Raw genomic sequence first — 24,289 nt, 5'->3', positions numbered from 1 at the left:
TGAGTTGGTTGGTTTATCTGCTGGAGGAAACCAACTGACTCAAGTAATGAAATGAAGCCATTTCTAAAGCTGTCATTTATAACGTCTATATGGATATTAAAGTCTCCAATGATAATGACTGTCCGTTCTAAGGACCAAGTCAGATAAGAAATCAGAGAATTCAGACAGGAACTCTGAATGTGGACCAGCAGGGGGCCGATATACAACTACAAACAGAAGTGGCTTTTCTGTCCTCCAGTTCAGATGAGTGATGCCAAGAGTCAGGCTTTCAAATGAACTGAAGCCATGTTTTGGTCTGGGATTAATTAATAACTTGGAGTGATAGATTGCTGCCACTCCCCCTCCTCGACCAGTAACACGAGGAATATGATAATCAAGATAATTAAGGAGTAGATTCATTTAAGCTCACATACTCCTCCTCCTGAAGCCAGGTCTCAGCAAGACAAAATAAATCAATGGGCCCGATTCACCAATATGTTCTTACGAATCTTCTTAGATTCTTTCTTAAGTTGTCCTTAAGAAGTTTTTTAAGAAAACCCTACGTCGGATTCATCAACGCGTTCGTAAGCCCCAGAATTGTTCGCAGCTGTGTTCTTAGATTGATGAATGCCATCTGTTCGTAAATTGAAAGCGCGTGCCAGGTGAGTCTAATTAACATACGATTAGCATAAGTCACCGCCCACTAATGCCCATAAAAGGAACTGCAGCAGGACCCTGTAGACAGAGCAAAAAGCAGCCAAATGCCCAAAGCGAAATGCCCAAAGCTTGCCTCTCCACGCCTGATTTCTGACGCCGTGTTGAACAATCAAGAAAGGATGGCTAACACGCTTGATAAAATTGCCTCAACCCTGATGACTATAGCCAACACGCTTAAAGAAATCAACGAGAATGTAAAAAAATAAGAATGTAAAAAAAAATAAACGTGTAAAAGCTGTGCTCGGATTGTGACAATAATGCATTTTATTCACAAACGGGCAATTAATCGCGCTCGAACGTGAACCGCGTGCCTGCAGTCTGGCCCCATCATTGCGTCAGGACGCACAGCCTCACGGGGTTGTGGCTCTGTGTCCAAACACATCCAGCGCCCCTTTAACATGCCGATGGTGCGTTCAATGGTGGAGCGACTGCGCGCATGCATCTGATTGAATAAAACTCCTGTGGAGTCTGAGGGTTGGTCAGTGGTGTCAACAACCAGGGAGCCAGGGCATATCCTCGATCCCCTAATAAAATAAATCAAGATAAAATCAAATCAAAAGACAGTTTTGGCATGGTTTCCAATTTGGTTGATTAATGTTAAGTCATTGGCACATTTACGTAATTTTAAAATTCTCCGTAAATCACCAAAAATAGGAAATAAACATAAATAAATAAATATGACAGAATTATCATTGTAATATTGAATTTTATTGAACTGCACAAGAGAAGAAAACCCAACCATACCAACATGTCGGCACTGAAATGTGCGCAAGAGTACTCCTGAGTGTTCGTAGGATTTGTTCTTACCTACGAATAAATCCAGGATAAGAAGAAATTGGTGAATGCCACAATCTTCATCAACTGTTCGTAAGTGGGACTTAAGAACAAATTTGTTCGTAAGAACGCTTCGTGAATCTGGCCCAATGTGATGATCCGCTATTAGGTCGTGCACCAACAGGGATTTACACAAAAGAGATCTAATATTTAACAGTCCACACTTAATTGTGATATTAGTTTCTCCAACTTGTGCTTCAGTATTAATTTTAATAAGATTTTGGTGATTGACCGCTCCCCTGCTCTGTGCTTGGTGGACTTTTAACCGTGGAACAGAGACTACCTCTATAGTGTTAAATATGTTATTGTTGGTGGATGAGGGTTCTAAGGAAGCAGCAGAGAGGTGTGTAAGATTACATCCTGGTCTGGACCCTGGATTGTCAGGTCACTTTGGGTTTAATAAAATTAGCCAGATTACTAGAAATGAGAGAAGCACCATCTCTTGTGGGATGGACACCGTCTCTCCTAATCAAACCAGGTTTTCCCCAAAAGGTGCTCCAATTGTCTATAAAGTCTACCTCGTTTTCGGGGCACCACCGTGACAGCCAGCGACGAAGCGACGACATGCGGCTAAACATCTCATCGCTGGCCAGATTGGGGAGGGGACCAGAGAATGCTACGGAGTCCGACATCGTTTTTGCGTAGTTACACACCGACTCCAAGTTAATTTTGGTGACCTCCGACTGACGAAGCCGGGTGTCGTTGGCTCCGACGTGAATAATAACTTTACCAAATTTACGATTACATCTCGCCAGCAGCCATAAATTTGCTTCTATGTCGCCCGCTCTGGCCCCCAGAATGCACTTGACTATGGTGGCTGTAGTCACTTAATGCAAAACAGAGTCGCCAATTACCAGGGTCGGTTTCTCAGCGGGTGTGTCGCCAAGTGGCAAAAAGCGGTTAGCCACGGGAAGCGGTTGGTGGTGCACCGTGGGCCTTTGTTTTGGGCTACGCTTCCTACGAACCGTCACCCAGCCGCCCTGGCTAGCCGGCTGCTCGGCTGCTGCCGGGGGACCGCTAGCTGTAGCTACGCTAGGCGGCTCCGCAGCAGCTAGCTTCTCCTGGCTACTTGACGCAACTCCAGCTAACTCCAAGCTGTGGAACCGCGTCTCAAGCTCGCTAAGTCTCGCCTCCATAGCCATAAATAAACTACACTTTCTGCACCTATTCCCTTCACTAAGGGAGGCAGAGGAGTAACTAAACATTTCGCACGCTGACCAGACAAAGACACCGGGTGAAACAGACGGTGAGGCCATGCTAACGCTAGTAATCGGCGAAGCCCTGTATTTGTTTAATATGGGTTGTTTCTCACTGTTGATATCAGGTGACTAGAATGTCCCAAGTGTTCAAAATTTTAAGTAAAGTGAATACAACACACCAAGTGTTCAATATTAAGTGAATACAACACACCAAGTGTTCAATATTAAGTGAATACGGCACCCCGTGCACAATGCAACCAACAAACAATAGAGGAGACAGGAAGTCGAACTCGTTTCCGGTGAGGGTTGGTCTCCGCGAGGGCTGCCCTTTGTCACCGATTCTGTTCATAATTTTTATGGACAGAATTTCTAGGTGCAGTCATGGTGTTGAGGGGATCCGGTTTGGTGACCTCAGGATCGGGTCTCTGCTTTTTGCGGATGATGAGGTCCTGTTGGCGTCATCGGCCCGTGACCTCCAACTATCACTGGATCAGTTCGCCGCCGCATGTGAAGTGGCTGGGATGAAAATCAGCACCTCCAAATCCGAGGCCATGGTTCTCAACCGGAAAAAGGTGGAGTGCCTTCTCCGGGTCAAGGAGGAGATCCTGCCCCAAGTGGAGGAGTTCAAGTATCTCGGGGTCTTGTTCACGAGTGAGGGAAGAATGGAGCGGGAGATCGACAGGCGGATCGGTGCGGCATCCCCAGTAATGCGGACTCTGCACCGGTCCGTAGTGGTGAAGAGAGAGCTGAGCCGAAAGGCGAAGCTCTCAATTTACCGGTCGATCTTCGTTCCTACCCTCACCTATGGTCATGAGCTTTGGGTAATGACCGAAAGAACAAGATCACGGGTACAAGCGGCTGAAATGAGCTTCCTCCGTAGGGTGGCTGGGCTCTCCCTTAGAGATAGGGTGAGAAGCTCTGCCATCCGGAAGGAGCTCGGAGTAGAGTCGCTGCACCTCCGCGTTGAGTGGAGCCAGATGAGGTGGCTTGGGCACCTAGTTAGGATGCCCCCTGGGCGCCTCACTGGTGAGGTGTTCAGGGCATGTCCCTCCGGTAGGAGACCCCCGGGAAGGCCCAAGACACGTTGGAGAGACTATGTCTCTCGACTGGTCTGGGAACGCCTGGGGATCCCTCCGGATGAGCTAGAAGAAGTAGCTGGGGAGAGGGAAGTCTGGGCTTCTCTCCTTAGGCTGCTGCCCCCGCGACCCGACCCCGGATAAGCGGTAGAGAATGGATGGATGGATGGATGGATGGATGGATGGATGGGATGGATGCAGCCTGCGAACCACTCTGATTGACTTAGATGAGGGAAAGTGTGATGCCAACTTTGTTGTGAATATTCTCCTGGTGGTAGCCGAGATGTGTTGAGGAAGGAATCTTCGACACCGACTTGGTTATCATAGATGTTTATTGGAGAGAACAGTCAGGCATCAATCGGACGCTGCAGCTTGCCAGAGGGATGTTTCGTGGTCCCGTTGGTGAAGAACTCCAAAGTGTTTACATCGATAGCTCCTTCTTATACAGTCAAGTAAACACATTATTTTCTGATGACTTCATGCTACACAATATAGCAAACCCAATGGCATAGAGTTCAGTTAGTACCAAAAATGGGAGTAGTAGAAGTAGAGTTGACTCATCCTACTTGGACAAATTTGTCTGCTTGGCATTAAAGACATAACTGTTTGTCTTCAGCTAAAAGGAGAGGGTGCCTGGTCACCTAAAATCCCTCAGAGGTGCAGTGGATGGGTCAGCTAATTCTGACTTTTGGCAAGTACCGAGGCAAAGGTTTCCACAGGCTGGTGGAAAATGATGTTGGCTACATTAAATAGGAAGTGTGCTGTTCTAAACAAAATAAATCTTTGCTCATTCTTGTCCCGTTAAGTGATTCATAATTTGATGTGTAATTCGATATTTCAGTATCATCGATCGCCACGTTAAAGAAAAGCAACAGCCAGAGAGAGGACCAATAAACGATGAGTGGGTTAAGGATCACCTCCTCGTGTACATCCAGTTCTTCCCGCAAGTCTCATGCCATCTAGAGATGTGTGTGGACAGCCATTTACGGACAGGGGCGGTTCAAGTCGTTTACGTTTCAGGAGATGTGGCAGTGGTACAGCTTCCATAAGCGACTTCAGGCTGACCCTCAATGTGGAAGTGACCATGAGAGGAGAATGGCCCAGGAAGCACACACCTCTGTGAAGCAATGGTTGGCATGGCTGAAAATGACATAGCCACCAGCTCCCTGAAAAGAGTCCACAAATACATTCTCGACAGAGAGGTACATCGACACAACCTCGTGCAACACCGTGGTGACATTTTTACTGATATTTATGTGTCTTGAGGACATGACAGGGTGCCCCCCCCCCCACTGCTACTGCCACTTCCAGCGGCCCATCAGAATTTACAGTTGCTACCGTTGTGAGAATAATTATTCTATTGTTATCATTTAAATGCATTTTGAAGAAGAAACAGTGTTTTTCACCTCCCTTGATTTAGTTAGCTTGTCCAGAGCACCAGATTTACTGTGAGATTGTTATCTGAAACCCTAAAACCATCTTGGGAGGAGGTGAAGATTCCACATGATAATGAGCTGGTGTGAATAAAGGAAGGTTTACAGAGCAGCAGCAGAGCGACGGAGGGTGTTCCAGAGTGAACTGGGGCTCGCTCTCCCTTGCAAGGTCACCTGTGTGTCTGTGTCTTTTGTTGATTAACAGGGTTTTACTGGGTTGCTCTGTTTCAACTTTAACAGATCTTATAAAGCCGAAGGCCCGCCTCCAAGGCCAGACACAGGACAGCATGTACAGCAATGTGTTAGCACTCATCTGGCTGGCGCCAAAGTTGAATGGCTGAGAATGGCCCCCTCAATTCTATCAGGTCTCCTTTGAACACCAAGGCGCCTTTGTTTCCTGTGAATGCATGAGGTGCCAAATGGGCTCATGTGCTCTCCCAGTCTCTACCACAACTTTCCTCATTTCCATTTCTTTTTCCTTTCTTCTGCACTCAATTTCCATTACAGCAGATGGATAGCAGACAATAAGGACACGATGCGTCTGTTTTCCTCCAGTCCATGTCTAAGGCCTGATTTATTTCCAGACAATAAACCCTTGACATCAACCATCATTTCTTGGTCTAATTTAGCTGCTCCGAAATTCAATAATCTCTTTTCTACTTGGAATCAACATTTCTTTACATTTCTCTATTCTGGATCACTCGCATTTGCAAATGCGCCATAGGTAACTATCAGTATTTGTAGTGTTAATAAACCCACTTTCGATGTTGCACGTCAGTTATAATCAAAGATAATAAAACACGTATTGCAGCACCAACTATGGACTCTGTACTGGGACGAGTTACATTTTCATCAAGTACTCATCAGGAAACGGCAAGGAACTCCATATCCTCATAGTCATTAACACGCCGACTCTTTGTCGAATTAAGCGCTGACCTCTCGCCTATGATGGTGGCAAGTGGCCAGCACGAGCATGTTTCATCATCAAATAACAAACCACCATGACTCACGTCAACTTTATCACATACAATATATTTGCACAGACATAACATTTACAGACCTGTGTAAGCAGGTGGATAGCAGACAATGAGGACACGATGCGTCTTTGTTTCACTTATAGTACATGTCTGAGGAATCGGAAGGTGCGCCTCCATATTGCCCCCCAACATTCGGAACAAGTACGAACTTTCGCTCCAGTTTTCTCAAAATAATATACATTGTGCCTATATTTCCACAAATTAAAATAAATAAATCACATCTCAAAAAAGGGATACTTGTAATTATAGGCATCTTATAAAAAAAATGAAATGATCCAATGTGGTCGTTCCCCCACATATACGATACAGCAGCGATGTCAGTGACCTCACTGATTCGCTGCTATCGCCTCTCCTCAGCCTGGGGTGTTTCCTCAGCTGGCTGATCAAGCGACAGATCCAAACGTTCAGAAAACACTTTGCTAAGAAATCTGTGATCTTTCGTTTACACAGTTTTAAAGGATTTTTCTTCCCCTTGTTTTCAGTAATGGTGGCAATGTCTCCTGATAGGGCCTGGAATTCTGTGAAGTCCCCTTCCTAATTTTTAGCGTTTCTTCTAACTCGTTGCTGAGAGAAGACTCGGGACCACCATCACCAACTGCAATTTCCACATCTGTAGCGTCAACTGGAGACTCCTTCCTGAAACCTGAAAGATTCAGTTGGAAATGTCATTAATGGCTTTCCTCTCAGTTTCCCCAGCCATCAATGCCACGTTACCTTGTTGTTTTTGGTGGGAGTGACAGGTTCCAGGGGATCTGAGCTGATGCTGAACAATGAAGAGTCCAAGCGCTGCCTCCTTCTGGAACATTAAAACCCATCCAAGAAGATTTGAGGTTTTAGATATTTCACATTTAAAGTTGCAATGGAAAAATCTAATCACAACCTAAATCCTATTTTGTGGCCCTAGGCCAATGCTCAATGCTAATGTTTGCTGGATTTTTACAGTTAATATTCCACCAGGTTTCAATAGTCAGTCCCGTAACTGTGTTTTACCGTGACACTCCTGATAACACCAGTCTGTCCTGTGAGATGCATGAAGGAGTCCTTGACCCGGAACAAGATGTTGGTGGTCACCCAGTCACTGCTGCCCTGCTTCGTAATTTTTATCATTTCTTCTAACTCGTTGCTGAGAGAGGACTCAGGACCACCATCACCAACTGCAATTTCCACATCTTTAGTGTCAAGTGGAGACTCTTCTTCTGTTTAACCTTTCGGGGTTTGAAGAACTTGTGAGGATCCCTGTGGCCTCTCTGTCCTCTCCCATGTTGGCGCCTAGTTGTACCCTCCAGGAGAGGGCGCTCCAGGCGTCATTGGACTGTAACCCACTGGACTTGGGCTTGGACTAGCCTGGAGGCAAAAATGGTTTCAATCTCTCAAACATCAGAGAGAATCTGCATTTTTATTAGGACCACTGAGGGGAACCAAAATCTGCTGTGCTAACAGTGCTCATATCTGCACTCTTCTTTGGAACTTTCTCAAAAATGAAGAGGTAAAATGTTACAGCCATAAATTTCGGATACTTGAATTCTATCAAGGCTGTCGAAGATTTAGCGCTCTAATGCAATATTTAATTAATGCCGCTAGTCATTTTAACTCGTTGATTGCAATTTACTTTTGTTGCAAGCTAGCGAGTTTCATCCAGGTTATCCTTGGATAACTATGACCTGGATTATTGACAATCTACAGACTTCATCCAGGCTAAAGTCAGACAGCTATACCAATATTCCAATTACAGCAGTTGGAGGCAGAATATTGACCACAACTAGTTTGGGGATTTGCACAAAACCAATCGGTTGAAAAGTCTGTACTTTGCTTAAACTTGCACACCACACGTGTTCACGTCTTCACTTCTGGCACAAACGCTTTGAAACTCTGCCCAATTAATCACCAGGAGCCCATCTCAGCTCAGATGCTGATAAATGGGTCAAAATCCGTTTCAAAGACATGACCCTGCCGTACCTGATGGCCATGGGAGACGGTGTTGGATGGTAGCTGGCGGGAGAGTGCGTGTTCTGGTACCCAACAGCTGAGGGCGCCAGTTGATGGTAGCTCTGAGGACTGGGACTAGGCTGATATGAGCCCTGAGGGGAGGGAGCTGTATAGGGGGAGTACTGCTCTGTGTTATACCTACACACACACAATAAAGGTGCACACATTCAAATGTTAAAGGTCTGGCAACAGAAATAAAGCCCATGAACTTCTGAAGCAGGAGGTGTCAACTCACATAGCTGGTGTTCCAGGGGTTTGGGGGTTGTACTGAGGGTTGAGCTGCGGTGATGGGACTTCCGGGTACCCCGGGGTCTGAGGGTTGGGGGTCCTGCAATAGCCTTGAGGCGAGGGGGAAGGCTCATCATTGTAGCCAAAGTCGCACTCTTCTTCATTTCTGAGTAAACCAAAGAATGAAATACAAAGGTCCCACCTTGTGTGTCTGTAGGGATGCAGGAGTGTGTTTTACCTGAAGGGTGTGTCGGGTTACTGGGATCCAGGCTCCACTCTGACCTGGTGTCCTACTCCCATCATGCAGCGGGGTTTGAGAGCCATGAGGCGTACGGCTTCCTGTTAGGATGGTTGAAGAGAGATCTCTAAAGTCACCTGAAAACACCTTTTTCCACAAAGGATTATGGGTCAAAAAGAACAGCAAGGTTAGCCATCTTAACTAGAGGCCAGCTGACCATCCTGCAACCAGCCAGGTTAGCTGAAGAAAAGACGCCGGGTTCACCCCGGAAGCATGCGAGCTGGAGCCGTGTTTCTGCACACTGGTAGACAAGAGCTAAAAGACTGAAATCAATATTTGTCTTTATTTTTATCTTTATTTCTTTTCTCTTCCTGTTGCCCTCTCATGTATCTCTCCCTCTCATTTACCCCCCCCCCCATATCTCCCATTTTATCCCCCTCGCTCATCTCTCCCTCTTTTATCTCCCTTTCTATCTCTCATATCCCATCTCTCCCATTTATCTCCCCCCCTCTCATATATCTGAATTAACCAAAAACGAGCTAAATCGCCGACTGGTCCGCTCAAATCTCATATTAACTCAATGTCCCGGGAAGCTCCGAGATTAATTAAAAAAAATTACATCATTTTGTAGATATAATCGTCGACTAACTCGCAAACGTCATTTAACGACATTAAATTAACCAGCGTCCAGTAAAACGAGCTAAATCGCCGACTGGTCCGCTCAAATCTCTTAACTTAATGCAGAAAAGAGCGGGAGAAAAAAGCTTCGTGTTTAACTCGTCGTTTCTCCGTCACTGAGTAAGCTAAAATTATGAAAATTCACATGGATATATTTTACAGTCTTGCGGTTCTAACGAGACCTACCTGGATACCTCGACGGCGTTATGCGGTCCACATATGCGTTTGACAACGGGTGGTTCTGATCTCGAATCTGCGGGGGGGGGGGCGGCTCCTAGGAAGTGGGTATGGGAGGGGCTGCTCTCAGGCATTGAGCGCGCTCTGTACAACATGGCGCTGCACAAAATGCGCATTAGTAATATTGTCTTTCCTGTAGTCTAAAATGTGTAAACAATTTCCGACATCTGTGAGAATAATTATTACATTATTACATCTGTGTTGAACGGGATTTTCTGGGGTGACAGCAACCAAAACAAAATAGAGTAGACTGGGCATAAGCAGCTCACTTCGGGCATAAGCAACTCACCTTCTCGTTGCTAACTATCTCTACTTTTAAGATCAGACTTAAAACCTTCCTCTTTGAGAAAGCTGATAGTCAGTAATTCTGTAGTTCCAGTTATCCTAGACAGACATAATTATCATATTTAGATAAATAATTCTCATATTTATCATAGTCGTCTAATTATTAGGTTAATATCTTAGTTCTGCTGCTATAGGCAGAGGCTGCCAGGGTCCAGAAACATGATCACCTGATCACCAGGTTGCTGGAACCCTTCTGGGTCATGGCTGCCTCTCCTCTCCTTTCCTCCTCACCAAGTAGATCAGTGATGATATTATTTCTTGTGTAGTTTCTCTGCCCCCCCCCCCCCCCCCCCCATATTCACCTTCAGGTATCGCCGCCTTTACAGCTGTATACTGACCTGCCGACCTCTGAAACCCGCTGGCCCACTTTATTCTATCGGCAGTTTATTATAATTAATGTATTTAATTCATTTATGCCTAATCTTTCTTCTACCTGTCCTCGCCCTTCTCCTCTCTCTCTACCCAGCCGGCCATCAGCAGGAGGGCCCCCCTACATGAGCCTGGTCCTGCTCAAGGTTTCTTCCTGTTAAAGGGGAGTTTTTCCTTGCCACCATTGCTTGTTGGGGGTTAGGCCCTGGGATTCTGGAAAGCACCTAGAAATAATTTTGATTGTAACAGACGCTATATAAATAAAGATTGATTGATTGTAACAGACGCTATATAAATAAAGATTGATTTGATTTAATGTGTGAATCACCTACTGGGATATATCCATATCTCAAGTAGGACTTGTGGTATTGTCTGTTAAAAACTTTCTTCTTCTTGGAGGTGGGCTCTTCTCCCATCTCTTCATTGTGCCTTTTCTCTTTCGCAATTTTTTTTTCATTTTTCAAGACATCTGTTTCTTACTCATTTTGCTCACTTCTGGGTTCAATTTTGGTGTTTAAGACAGTCATTTCTCAAAAGGGTTTTCAAATTAAATGATTCTTCAGACTCAGCTAATACATAAAAAGGAAATATTAGATTATTTCTTGTGCGGCCTGGTACCAGCCCGCACATAAATACGTCGATCTTTCGTGAACTTGAATGAGTTCGGAAATTAGTTGAATGAGTTTGTGATGTAAAGATGTGATGCTTGAGAAGTCACATATTTGGAATGACATTATTAAACTGTGGGAATTAATAGGAGTCATTAAATGTTCTTGAAAATTATTTTGTTTCTTGTGATCATTTGAAAAAGGACTCAACACTGACCTTAAAATTTAGTAAAAGGGAGGTCATTCTGATTGTAATGCCCCCATACGTACATGGCTTACCAACATATGTCAAATGTTGAAAACATCAAAACTCGTTTAAAAAATCGTAAAAATATAAACTAACATATTCTCACTTAAAAATCAATTTCAACTATCATTTTTGTGCGATAAATATAAGTCAAGTTGTAACGGAGTAATAGCGGAACTAATTGGGGTCGGATGTTCCGCACGGAAACAGTTTCACGGGTTCCGGAAATGACATCTCAGCCAAACATGTTGATATTGGCGCTAGACTACGATTAAAATAGTTTGTGTTATAGATATACGTATGTTTTTTTGTTTTTTAAAATCAAAACATGGCTGCTAAACGTAAAAGTGAAGTCACAGTTCCTGCAGAGGAAAGTGATCAACTGTTGATTCGACCTCTGTGAGTTTTAAACTGTTTTAGCTGTTGTTAGCCTCGTGTTCTGCAGAGACTGTAGCGGATTTAATCCGTTATTGTACAATTTAAAACAGGCTTACATCCTTATTCACAATAGGAATATATATAACAACAGTTTATGCAAATAAATCGCCCGATTGCATTTAATTTTGCAATTTTTCTGATGTAATGTGTTGTAAAAAAAAATAAAAATAAAGCTGCGTTTGGGCATTTGTAGACTTTACCAGAATTTAGATTTACATCATCTGATAGTGGTTGATGTGTTTCTAGAGGTGCTGGCCAGGAGGTGGGACGATCATGTATCATCCTAGAGTTCAAAGGACGAAAAATAATGGTAAATAATTGCAAAATTGAAAAAAATGTAAGCAGGCGCGTGTAACTGTCTTCTTTTGTTTAGCTGGACTGCGGGATCCATCCTGGCCTGGAGGGAATGGATGCTCTACCTTATATCGACCTGATTGATCCGGCTGAGATCGACCTGCTGCTCATCAGCCAGTGAGTCCCATTCTGAATTCCTCATTATATTATAGGTCTATTAAGTAATTGTTAGATGAGGTGCTATCAAGGACAAGCTGTCCTCTGCCTCACGTGTTGGAAAACATCAAGTTAAAATTGAGCTTGGAGCCCCTTGATAACTATTAGCTTTTTTTGTGCCACTAGCTTCCATCTGGATCACTGTGGAGCTCTTCCCTGGTTCCTGCAGAAGACCAGCTTCAAAGGACGAACTTTCATGACTCATGCCACCAAAGCCATCTACCGGTGGCTTTTGTCAGACTATGTCAAAGTCAGGTAGGAATACAACATCTTTATGTAGGCCCTACATCTATGTAGGCAGAATGTAGCTGACAACAGTGATGACCCAAGAATTGTGCAGTTGAAGGACCAGACTTAATAGACCAAAATCTTTATAACATTCTGAGGCCATCTGCTTATGCTAGGCCTGGACTCTTCAGGTCAAGTGTTATTGTCGGTTTTAATATGACTTCTATATTAATTGCATTTTATTTTGCATTAGTGGACTCAGGAAAGTATTGAGGTTGGTTTGTTGCTAGTAAAAATAGTCAGTATCCCCATCCAGTGGGAGAGGATGCGGGTTAGATTGCTGCCAGCTCGATGCAGTCAGAATGTCTTGTTGATGTCATCATTGATTGTAAATGGAGTTCCTTTGATGCGTTTATAGTTTTGTGTGTACCACATGCCAACATCTTCATCCAGATGTTTTGTGTTTGTTATTTACACTCCTACTAACAAAGCTTTTGTCGAAATATCTGCTCCTTCTGGTCTTAATCTCACTGTTTCATACTCTACCTATATCACCATTTCAGTGTTTCTTTTGTTTTGTTAATCAGTTCAAAAAACATTTTGTGTGGGAAGAAAATCAGGACAGAATCGTGATTTAATTTGTGCACATGGAAATCATTCATTTTTTAAACCTGAACCTGCGTCTCATTATCAGACTGTCAATGAAGTCTGGAGTTTTACAGATGACAGAATATGAAGCCCTTTACTGGAAAATAGGAGATAAAGTGACACAGCAGCCTAGAGAGTAATTCTTAACTTGCGGGGAGCTTCAGATCACAGTCTTTAGTTGTGAAAAGACCCTGAGGCTGTCCTTGCTTTTGTTATTAATGTCCTAACTTCTCTTTTCCCTCTTCTGTGTACTTTTACTGCAGCAACATCTCAGCAGATGACATGTTGTACACGGAGACTGATCTGGAGGAGAGCATGGAAAAGATTGAGACCATCAACTTCCACGAGGTCAAAGAGGTCGCTGGCATCAAGTTCTGGTGTTACCACGCTGGTCACGTTCTGGGTGCTGCCATGTTTATGATTGAGATAGCTGGGGTCAAGGTGCGTTCACTGTTCCTCTTCCTCATCTTCACACATCACCATCACACTAACTGTGTGTGTGTGTGTGTGCGTTAGTTGTTGTACACAGGAGATTTTTCCCGTCAAGAGGATCGGCACCTGATGGCAGCAGAGATTCCCAGTGTGAAACCAGATATTCTGATCACTGTGAGATAAATGCTGATTTAACACAGACGTCAAACTTTCTTACTGATGTTGCCTGTCTGTTCACCTGTTCACCTGTCTATACTCTAGGAGTCTACCTATGGGACTCACATCCATGAGAAGAGGGAGGAGCGTGAGGCTCGGTTCTGTAATACTGTCCATGACATCGTAAACAGGGAGGGGCGATGTTTGATTCCCGTCTTTGCTCTGGGCCGAGCTCAGGAGCTTTTACTCATTCTTGGTGAGGCCATTTTTTGGGTTGTTCTACTTGGAAGTTTAGTTAAACTTAATTCCACAAAATGCAGGATGCTGTGTTTTTCCACATATGTAGCAGAAGTCCTCTAACCAGTGAAGAGAAGTCAGCATTTGGGTTTTATCTTTTCATCTCTAGAGCAGTGCAAAAGCTTTGAATCAGTTTGATGGGGGAGCTTTTCAGAAAATATGACTGACGTCTAAATGGAACTTTGACAGTTCTTGACCAGCGGCCATGTGAGACACTGCACACTCTGTGTAGAGGAGAGCTCTGCTGAGCTTTCAATATTGAAGCGTGGAGATGGAGGCAATGATGAAACCACCTCATTCAAACAAACTTTCTTTTATCATAATACAGGGTACATTTAAATTGCTGTTCAGTCCATTTTCAAGTTCAAGTTCTCAAGTATTTGCTACCACCTGCAATAAAAGTGGTCCGGTGCAGTATTTCCAGGTTTATGCTACTAGCCTTGTTTATTGTGTGTCTACTTGACTTCAGCTGCAGCTACAGTGATTGCGTACCTCTGTTGGTCCTCATTGGTCTGCCTGAACCTGCCTGTGTTCTGTGTGTGATACTTAGATGAGTACTGGCAGAACCATCCAGAGCTCCATGACATTCCCATATACTACGCTTCTTCCCTGGCAAGGAAGTGCATGGCTGTTTACCAGACCTACATTAATGCCATGAATGATAAGATCCGCAAGGCCATCAACATCAACAACCCCTTTGTCTTCAAACACATCAGCAACCTGAAGGTGAGCGTGACAGAGAAGGGGAGGAAAACAGTGTGATTGACTTTCTATTACAGGTCAGCATAACCAACCAGAGGACTATCATCATAACACAAAAGAACTATTCATGAAGACGACAAAATTAGGTCCATTTCAAAATGTGATTTTGGGAAGACTGAACAAAACACAACCACACGGTGTCATCGAGCAACACCTTATACCGGGGTTTCCAGAGCTGTGATCTGACAGCTTAAAGTCACTTTTTTATATAACTTTCCATGGTTAAACACCTCAGAAGCATACATACAAGTTTGTAGTTACTCAATAATTCTTTTCAAACATAAATACACACATCCACATTGTGTTTAGGTGCTTACTTTACCAATTTTTCTTATCAAATTGGTGGAATTTATCATCTCAGTTTTTCTACCAGCAGTTTCTGTAAGAGTTTCTTATACGGTGGATAAACATCTTATTGATAATTTTCCAGTTCAACAGTCGTGATCACTTCACAAAAATCAACTTTTGATGTTCTGATTTAAGATACACCAGTGTTGTACAATCTGTTCTCAGCAGAAATCTTGATCCTGTCATTTTATTTATTTTAAGAGTTGGAATCCAGAACCAGGAGTTCATTTTCAGTTTCTAGGGACATATTTGAAACCTGTCGGTTTCAGTTCTCCACCCTTGGCTTCTGTAACCTTCTTTCTCTTCCTCCACTTCTACTGGTGGCTCAGTTAGTTGACAGCACTAGAAGATGTTGATAAATGCATTAACCCTTAACTGTCTAACATGGTTTTGTTTTCAGTATCTAAGGAGCAGCTTTCAGGTTTTCCCAAATTTCTAAGTATCATTTGTTCTTATGCACAACCAAAATTGTTCAGTGCTGAGAGAAATGAACTTTTCTCTGGTTTCTGTACTTAATGATGTCCAGCAGAACTGATGTTCTTGTCCACTGATGAGGAAGAACCGGTCACACTCCTTCAGAAGATGTAGCCCTTTAGAATTTACACGTGCACGTGTAGCAGCGGTATTTTGTTTAGAGTAGCTGGTTTCCACCATCACAGCACCCAGAATCGTCCAGGAAAACATGTTGGCTTCTGCTTTCAGAGTATGGACCACTTTGACGACATTGGGCCGAGCGTGGTGATGGCATCTCCAGGCATGATGCAGAGTGGTCTGTCCAGAGAACTTTTTGAAAGCTGGTGCACAGACAAGAGGAACGGCGTCATCATTGCTGGTTACTGCGTGGAGGGGACGCTCGCCAAGGTGCTTCAGCTCCCCACAACCAGACACTGAAACTTACTCACAGGTCAGAATGTGTCCTGATCTTTGTGTGTGTGTTGTAGCACATCATGTCGGAGCCTGATGAGATCACGACCATGTCCGGTCAGAAGCTGGCACTGAAGATGTCGGTGGACTACATCTCCTTCTCTGCTCACACAGATTATCAGCAAACCAGCGAGTTCATCAGAGCTCTCAAACCTCCTCATGTGGTAACCTTCTCAACCTTCTCGCCCCAGCACTCTGAACGCCATGTTTGTGTCTGACCTTGCATTTCTTGTTGATGTACCGGGGTTAGATCCTCGTTCACGGGGAACAAAACGAGATGGCCCGTCTGAAAGCCGCTTTGATCCGAGAATATGAAGACAATGATGAGGTTCACATCGAAGTCCACAACCCGAGAAACACGGAGGCCGTCACTCTCAACTTTAGAGGAGAGAAGCTAGCCAAGGTCAGTAACCTCTGCCCCACTCCCAGAATGCTCTGCTGCAGTTCTTTTAACTCCCAGAATGCTCTGCTGTAGGTGATGGGCTCCCTGACTGACAGGAAATGCGTACAGGGTCAGAGAGTTTCTGGGATCCTGGTCAAGAGAAACTTCAACTATCACATCGTGACACCATCCGACCTGCCCAGTTAGTCACATCGGCTCTGTGTGTGTGTGTGGGTGTGTGTTTTGGCTGTGTGTGGGGGGGTCAGGCACAAAGAGAGTGTCTTCTCAGAAATACATGTTATGTTTTTTTTTTGTTTTTTTTCCCATCCTTTTGTCAAGACTACACGGATCTGTCTGTGGGTACTGTGACTCAGACTCAGGCCATTCCCTATACTGGTCCCATCTCTCTGCTGGTTAGTCAACTCCGCAGCCTCACTGGTGAGTGAAAAATTTCCCATAATGCATCACTCACTATTATAAGCAGGTTTATATATTTGTGCTGCTTTTGTCAGCTTCTCCATTTAGAAACATGGTAATGTTGATTACATACAGAATAATGTTAATTAAATTGTGTCTATTCAGGAGATGTGGAGCAGATGGAAGGAGCATCTAAGATCACCATCAGGATCTTTAAGAATGTCACCCTGGTTCACGAGGGTGGGATGGTGCTTCTGGAGGTCAGTTTGAACATCGATGTTGTGTGATTTAACATTCATAGTCGTACTGTGAAGTCAATGCTGTTTCCTAGACCACGCTCGCATGAACAAGGCAGAGCATTTAGCATTTGTCCAGTCATAAACAAGATGAGTTTGTCAGGAGAGTGACATAGAGAAGTTATAACACTAGATACAGAAGCAATAAATAGCATAAAAGGAAATCAGATGTTGCAGCTGACCGGTCCACAGGTAGTAAATGGAGGTTTTGGTAGACCGCTCCAGAGTAGTTGTGTTCTTCATCCTGTGTTTCATGTTTTATAAATCTTTTATAAATAAATCATTCTGGCTGGCTGTAGTTCAAGAGCCGGAGCTTTGTTTGGACTGGTCAGCAGTTTTCACACTTAAATGTTCTCATTAGCCTCTCGGGATATTCAGTTTATGCTAATGGGCATAGCAGGTTAGCATGCTAACATGCCAGTCCAACTGATGGTGTCAGTCTAGGTCAGGGGTCGGCAACCCGCGGCTCAAGAGCCGCATGCGGCTCTTTAGCGCCGCCCTAGTGGCTCTCTGGAGCTTTAGCAAATATAGGAAAAAGATGTGTGAATATATTTTTTGTTTTAATATAATTTCTGTAGGAGGAAAAACATGACAAACATTCTTAAAGTTTTCCAATGCTGTAAAAATTTGTATAATAAATATTTAATTTCCACATCTCATTATAATGGAAGCTAAACTTAAAGCACCATCGTACAGCAGAGTGGTCACGTGGTGCGTCATTCTCTCCAGGATGCTCGTTATGTATTTGTAGCCTAATTATCATTTTGATAGTAGGCTAATAAAGCTAATATAGACACTTACAGCATGTGTTGCCTTCATTATAAGGCATTTCAGTTTTTGCGGCTCCAGACGGATTTGTTATTGTTTTCTTGGTCCAATATGGCTCTTTCAACAGTTTGCGTTGCCGACCCCTGGTCTAGGTGCTCTATATCGAAACACAGTAATTATGGCGCTTAAAGTAACTGATCTGTTGTTTTTGTCATTAGTGGATCGCGAGCCCACTCACTGACATGTATGCCGACGTAGTCACTACGGTGATTCTGGAGGTCCAGTCTAACCCCAACGCACAGAAATGTGAGGAAAAAATAATGGTTTGATGATGCAATAAGAGCTTCATTAGCTTCAAGACAAATGTTTCAATATTTGTTTCAGTTCTTGAGGGCAACAGAGAAATACTTGACTCAGGCATGTTTGTTGAAAGACTGGAACTCATGTTGCAGTAAGTTGGTATTTGTTTTATTAGATTCATCTAATGCTGTTAGATAAGAACCATAGCAGAAAGTAGCTCTTCAGATTTTTTTTAAAAAAAGGGCTCATTGTGCACAGTGACATGTTCGGAGAAGACTGCGTTAACTTCAAGGAGGGAAAAGTGACCGTGACGGTGGACGGGGTCGCAGTGTCCATCGACACACAAACCAGAGTGAGTAACACCTCCTGATCCAAACACCCTCTCACTGAACTGTAAGACGAAAACACTCTTGTAAGCTAAGTTTTAGCTGAAATTGTGACATCACTCTGTCCTCGTTCCATAGGCGGTGTGCTCAGAAGATGAGTCTCTGAGGGAGATGGTGGAGGTGGCCGTCCACCGGCTCTATGACGCTCTCAGCCCCTCCAGTGATATGACAAGCAGTGGGTGGACTCATCAGTCATGTTGACCTTTTTTAAGAAATCAGGAACAAAATAAAAGTTTGATTTGTGTGTGTTTACACTTTAAGTCTGGAGTGTTTGAGTCCGAGTCATTGCAGCTACAGCCAACACGTCGGCAGCGAGTCTGCTTGTGTCTGTTGGTGTCCAGAGGTGCTTCGTTAGCACTGGGTTTCCTTGCTGTCCATGTCCTGTTGTCTCTGCTGTCTGTATCTCTTTGTCACAGTTTCATCTGTCAGATCCTCAAAAGAAGGTTGATTGGACCCTTTTATCCTCTCAAAGTCTTCCTCCAGAGCATTATGTAGCAGATAGGAGTCACAGCTGGGGTCCTCCAGGATTGTGGTCATGCAGAAAGTGTCCACTGGAGGGTGGTGAGCAGGTCCAGTGGCTGAGTCAGAACCTGAGATGGAAACTGGAGGAGTGCTGGTCTGGAAGGGGCATGGTGGCTGTAATCGCAGACCTGTGGTGTTGCTAATGGAGACAGCCGGAGGTTTAAATAGCCGAAGGGATGCAGACTCCAGGCTACTCAGGAGCTCGGCATTCTGGGGAAAAGAAAGGTGGATTCAGTTAATGTGTTGATTTTCAGCCAGGATCCCTCAGTCTGTAGTGCTGATGAAGATATTTTTGTAACACCAGACCCCCCAATTATTTAGTTCTAAAAACCAAAACAAATATTAATTTAATTTGGTGGTTTATTCTAATCAAGTGACAGAGGCACTAGTAGCTCTGACGGATTTGTCTGCTTGGTTAGCCTAGCTTCAGGTGACCTATGCAGGTAGACTTGTAGGTTTTATCCCAAGAGATCTTCACTCAGGCTGAACATGAGGGCTGACGCTTATTTTTGACACATCAACAGAAAACCCACTTTATCATAAATCCTGAACAGACCATAGATGGGAACCTTGGCACCCTCACACCAACAGAAATCCACCTTCTGTTAAGCAGACACGTCAGAATACATGCAAGCTCTGCTCTAATCAATATAAATGATGTCACTGGAAGATTTCTTTGTAGAAGTTTGGATCTAAAACTTGAGGTAAGATTATATTAGTCCACCAAATTGTCCTAAATGGGCATGGGGCAGGTGCTAATATGAAGGATTCAGAAATTATTCACACTTGATTAGAGGGAACTCACACTCGGGAAGAAAAGAGACTTGGTGTTCTGTTCAAACTCTTGATCCAGTTTCTGGTCCTGAAAAAGACAAAATGGACAGCAACAATGAACCAGTACACAGTTCAGAACCCTGATGAGAGATGTAGCATTGGTATAAACAAACGAACACAGAGAAGAGACCCACCACACAGTGGACCAAGATGCTAAGAGGAACCCAGAAGAGCAGAGAAAACGCCACCACGGATCCCACAATATTGTCAGCCAGAAACTTCCCAAAGGTGTTGATGTCCAGTTTGTCGATAAAGTCCCACAAACGCTCCACCACATCCTGGACCTGCTTCATACACTTTCCCTGCACACATGGAGTATTAATGTTGAGCGTGCCGCAGTTCAGATAGGTTGGACCAGAACTGGAGGAGACTCACCGCTCCATCACAGAACCCCACGGTGCATGGTTTCCCTTTACGCAGGAACAGGAACTGGCCATCCTGGTCCTCATAGGGGGTGCAAATGCCACCATTATTACGGCAACAAACCTTACATGAGGTGTAGGTTTCTGCACACAGAGACGGGCACTTTATTAGACCCAAGACCTGCGCGCGCGCGCGTGTGTGTGTGTGTGTGTGTGTGTATGCTACCATTGCAGGCGCAGGGCTGCAGCATGAGGAAGGCCTGACAGAAAGGCACACACTCTCCATCTAGGCACTTTCCGTTGTCTAGACACACTGTGTGATCGGGAGCGTTCGCCGGAGGAGGACACTCGCTGTGGTTTCCTGGAACACAAGCGTCCCTGTCAATCACGCCTCTGCAGTCAGGCTGCGTGACCACAGCCACACTAACCTGTACAGTAGGAGTGTCCTTTACAGGTGGCATTGATGGGTTCCTGACAAACCTCCCCTTCAGGCTGAAACATGCAGTTCTTACAACACGCACTGTTCCTGTCACTAGACCCAGACACACAGCAGCATCATGGGATATGTAGTCCCTCTGTCACATCGACCTGAGCCTCTCTGTCACTCACCTGCACTGTGCACCAGCTCTCAGTCTGCAGTCAGGGGTGCAGCAGCTGTCGGAGTTGATGTGCAGTAGACCTGGGTCACAATCTTCACCGGGTTCCACCCGAGAGTTCCCACACACGTTGATGTTCCGCTCCCTAAAGCACGATGGAGCCTTTGACTTCAGACGCTTCACAATGGAACGTTTGCTGCAGTTTGAGAAGAACTGGACACAGCAGGCATGTATCATGACCACACATCAGACAGACTTTACAAGTTGGACCGAACAGCCTTTGTTACCACAGGAAAGCACCTTATTATTTGTGTGATCTCCGCTCACAGCTATCGGGTACATGACATACTTCCCACCCTGGTCCTCTCGTGGGGCACAATCTGGCATGTCATCGGGGTCATGTTCTGCCCCAAAGTTGTGACCGAGCTCATGTGTGGTCACCAGGTCCGCTTCCTGTTGAAAGACAGACAATAGTTCTTCCTCACTCAGGGCTACTGTGAGTGACTCACCTGTGGCTGTTGCAGGAAAGAAACTGGCCAACAGTGTTGAGGACAATAACTCCTGATGATATGATGCTAACTAGAACTGCTCACCTTCGTCAGAATAGTTTTCCCATAATTCTTAGTGCTGGTTAATCCCGTGTTTAAGTACATGACCCTCTGCCGGTTAGAAGATGAAGGAGAAGCTGGGAAAATAAACAGGAAAGTCAGTCTCTGTGAAATGTCTCACGCACAGTTTAATCCAACTATGCTCAGAATTGGACTTTGGTGTCTGGTTGGAATTCATTCCCGGTTCCAGTTTCCAACATGGAAGCACAAATACGAGTTGTCTAAGGTGTAAACAAGGTGTAAACATGCCAGAGCAAATCACCTTCCCATCTCATTGACTGGGCATTTTAGTCAGGTACCCGGATATCGGTCGGATTAATGCATTTACGTGCACGTAAACATTCACTAACATGTCTCTGATGAGTCAGCGGGTCTGCAACGTACATATGTGTTCAGTTGTACCTTTAGAGCAGAGACCGCCAGCGATATCTGGTTTGGATGGGGCGACATAGGCCAGGCCCAGAGTGCCTTCATCGAAGTCTTGATAGGTGAATAAGTGAGCAAGACACACATTGGCGGCTTTGTCTGCAATGTCAGCACTGAACTGCTGCTTGGACAGATTAAGAGACATGTTGCTGCAGTGATAACGATGCCATTAGCGTAGCACTGCAATAACAATGCAACTAATAATGATAATGTTCCAATAGTATGTGCCAGGTAAAATCAAGACTATACAGATAAACTGATGCTTAGGTTGAGATCTGCTGCAGGGATGCTGGTCACACGGCATCATAGGGTCGGACATTCTGAGTCATGGTCAGTTACCTCCAAGAGCTTCTTGACATCCCACACATCTCGGTTTTCAACTGGACTTCCTCTCATGTTGAAGTGGCGTTTTCCTGGCGCGACAGGAGTGGCGCTCTTCTCGATGATGATCTGACAGAAAATAAAACATCAGCTCAACCCTTGTAAGCTTGGACATTCTGTCTGCTCTGCTGCAAACCTGCTGGATCTGAACCCCATAACCTGAGAACTCTTGGTCCCATGTGGTGTTTCTGTAAATGTCATCTACGCGGTCAATGAGTTCAATCTGAAATGAGGGAGTAAATTAGAATGATAGAGACTGTATCATCATAATATCAGGGGCTTGGACTCACCAGGTAGTTGAGGGTTGTGCTCTCCTCCCCATGGCCCATGTGCCTGAAGAAGCGATGGTCAGCCACCAGCAGTAGAGGACATGTGTTCTTCAGGTGATCAGGGACCAGCCGCTTCGCTCGGAACACCGACTCTTAGACAGCACAGTGGTCAGAACCCAACTCACACGTTTATGCTGTCAGACTGTTATTGAACCGTCACTTCCTGCAGCTGGAGCAACTGTGCAACCTACTGTGGTCTTTATGATGCTCCTGGTCCTCAAACATGACAGACGTCCTGTTCTCTGGGAGAAGAGAGGAGGCACTGGACCTCACATAACCGCAGACCGATGTTTGTTGCAATCTTCGCAGGTTCCGGATGTCTTCCGAGCGGTAAATCAGCAGCCGGCCATCAGGGGGCGCTGATGTGAACCTCCACAGAGGCTATGTGTTATTGAACAAACCAGCATTAGTGACAGTGAAGCATCATAAAGTCAAATTGAACATTGCTAGTTCTAACCGAATAGAAGAAATGCTGATCAGATAGAATAATATTAAAACATTTGATTGTGTGCATGTGTTAGGTAGTTCTGTACTGGGCTGACCTCAACATTGTACTCGCCACCATCAATCAGGATGTGAGCAGAGAACTCATTTTCATCCATGTGAGCCTGAACACGGGAGTTCTCCTCTCCTGCAACACAATAAGCTCTGATTCTGTACCGCAGAAGTATCTCATACATACACGCACGATGGTCATTACCAACAACATGTCCGGTGAAGTAATTGTGTCTGTTGACGGGGTAGTGTCGCTCTTGTCCATCCTGGTCCACAACAACGGCCCTGAAGTCATCAGTGAAGAGCTGATCATTGGTCCTCAAATACAGTGTAAAGTGCCTGTGAACACAAATATTCACTGTTTCATTCTGGGACTCTTTCTGGGGCTCTGTTCTGTTTAAAACATGACCTATGACCTCAGCAATGCATCAAAGCTGATCAGTTTCTCCACGTAATTCTCCGTCTGGACATCACGGCGGCGAACAGAGTGTGTCCGCAAGTTAGACAGAGGAAGCACATCGAAGTCCTCCAACATGGACCGGAGAGATCCTACAGCGGAAACATGGCACATTTGAAGTAAATGAAATGTTTTCATTATGTCCTCTCATTATCATTATTATCATCATCACCCTGTTATTTGGGGTTACACACGATGGGATCTACATCTATATGCCTAAAGCAACAACTTTTTTATTGTTACAGTGGTAAACCAAATGTAAATATGGGAAATCCCCGGGTGTTTCCAGGCATATTAAATTTTAATCCCGTGATATAGGGCAGATTGGAGCCTCTTGAATGTATAACACTGACTCTGTGTTGTTCACGTCTACATTGAAGTAAAGAATCTTACCCTCATGGTCCTCTTCAGGTTCAGCTGAAGGACAAATGACTAACTCAGTCAACACAAGCAATGATAAAAAACAAAGATGTTCTCTCATTTTAGTCGGTAATAAAGCTTTAATCCTCCAGAGAGAATGAAAATGTTAGTTTGGGGACTTTATCGACTGTTTCAACAAAAATCGGATATTAAACAAAAATCCAAACACTCCATCAAATCTAAAATGAAACGCAAATGTGCCCTGATTCAAACGACTGTAACTTTCGTATTATTGAAAAGATTATAAAACAAGTAGGTTAAACCAGGAAGACGCAGCTGCTGCGTGAATTCGCAAGGAAACAAGCAGCTGTCCCGGAAATGCAGCGGCGGCCTTCACAATAAAAGCACCCGTGTTG

At 44.5% G+C, this 24,289-nt stretch overlaps 2 protein-coding genes and 1 long non-coding RNA gene across 5 annotated transcripts; 1 reads left to right on the top strand and 2 right to left on the bottom strand.

Moving 5' to 3' along the window:
- Positions 1–6,240: 6,240 nt before the first annotated feature.
- Positions 6,241–9,688, bottom strand: LOC105418663 (uncharacterized). Of its 3 annotated transcripts, none has more exons than XR_965769.2 (7): positions 9,592–9,688; positions 8,728–8,874; positions 8,497–8,655; positions 8,232–8,399; positions 7,266–7,619; positions 6,990–7,071; positions 6,241–6,918 (listed from the first exon to the last, which is right to left on the bottom strand). It is a non-coding gene; the product is annotated as an uncharacterized lncRNA (long non-coding RNA). The 3 variants fall into 3 exon arrangements; XR_965768.2 differs by having other exon boundaries at positions 8,728–8,828; XR_965770.2 differs by having other exon boundaries at positions 6,990–7,068; positions 8,728–8,828.
- Positions 9,689–11,419: 1,731 nt separating this feature from the next.
- On the top strand, positions 11,420–18,763 carry cpsf3 (cleavage and polyadenylation specific factor 3). Its single transcript, XM_003977462.3, has 18 exons — positions 11,420–11,610; positions 11,896–11,959; positions 12,023–12,120; positions 12,286–12,414; positions 13,299–13,476; positions 13,552–13,641; positions 13,729–13,879; positions 14,471–14,646; positions 15,733–15,891; positions 15,972–16,118; positions 16,205–16,357; positions 16,430–16,538; positions 16,676–16,774; positions 16,919–17,013; positions 18,036–18,123; positions 18,202–18,268; positions 18,376–18,469; positions 18,582–18,763. The coding sequence occupies exons 1-18, from the start codon at positions 11,540–11,542 to the stop codon at positions 18,702–18,704; spliced, it is 2,091 nt and encodes a 696-aa protein (XP_003977511.1). The 5' UTR covers positions 11,420–11,539; the 3' UTR covers positions 18,705–18,763.
- adam17b (ADAM metallopeptidase domain 17b) lies at positions 18,264–24,259 on the bottom strand. Its single transcript, XM_003977463.3, has 18 exons — positions 23,907–24,259; positions 23,473–23,605; positions 23,262–23,395; positions 23,104–23,192; positions 22,753–22,942; positions 22,523–22,653; positions 22,369–22,455; positions 22,191–22,301; positions 21,828–21,972; positions 21,411–21,502; positions 21,118–21,270; positions 20,831–21,030; positions 20,650–20,753; positions 20,448–20,582; positions 20,235–20,365; positions 19,994–20,161; positions 19,831–19,887; positions 18,264–19,235 (listed from the first exon to the last, which is right to left on the bottom strand). The coding sequence occupies exons 1-18, from the start codon at positions 23,992–23,994 to the stop codon at positions 18,855–18,857; spliced, it is 2,529 nt and encodes an 842-aa protein (XP_003977512.1). The 5' UTR covers positions 23,995–24,259; the 3' UTR covers positions 18,264–18,854.
- Positions 24,260–24,289: the final 30 nt, after the last annotated feature.

Source organism: Takifugu rubripes, chromosome 16, assembly GCF_901000725.2.
Source record: "Takifugu rubripes chromosome 16, fTakRub1.2, whole genome shotgun sequence".
NCBI classification, from domain to species: Eukaryota; Metazoa; Chordata; class Actinopteri; order Tetraodontiformes; family Tetraodontidae; genus Takifugu; species Takifugu rubripes.
This window is presented reverse-complemented; position numbering and strand designations above follow the sequence as displayed.

Bases quoted from the DNA above. Each gene is read 5' to 3' on its own strand.
- adam17b (XM_003977463.3), bottom strand. From the start codon at position 23,994: ATGAGAGAACATCTTTGTTTTTTATCATTGCTTGTGTTGACTGAGTTA. The intron at 22,302-22,368 runs GTTTGCAGCAGA...ATTTTCTGTCAG, and splicing joins ATGGGGTTCAGATCCAGCAG to ATCATCATCGAGAAGAGCGC. The intron at 21,271-21,410 runs GTGAGCAGTTCT...GTCTTTCAACAG, and splicing joins GGAAAACTATTCTGACGAAG to GAAGCGGACCTGGTGACCAC.
- cpsf3 (XM_003977462.3), top strand. From the start codon at position 11,540: ATGGCTGCTAAACGTAAAAGTGAAGTCACAGTTCCTGCAGAGGAAAGT. The intron at 13,477-13,551 runs GTGCGTTCACTG...TGTGTGCGTTAG, and splicing joins TTGAGATAGCTGGGGTCAAG to TTGTTGTACACAGGAGATTT. The intron at 18,470-18,581 runs GTGAGTAACACC...CTCGTTCCATAG, and splicing joins CCATCGACACACAAACCAGA to GCGGTGTGCTCAGAAGATGA.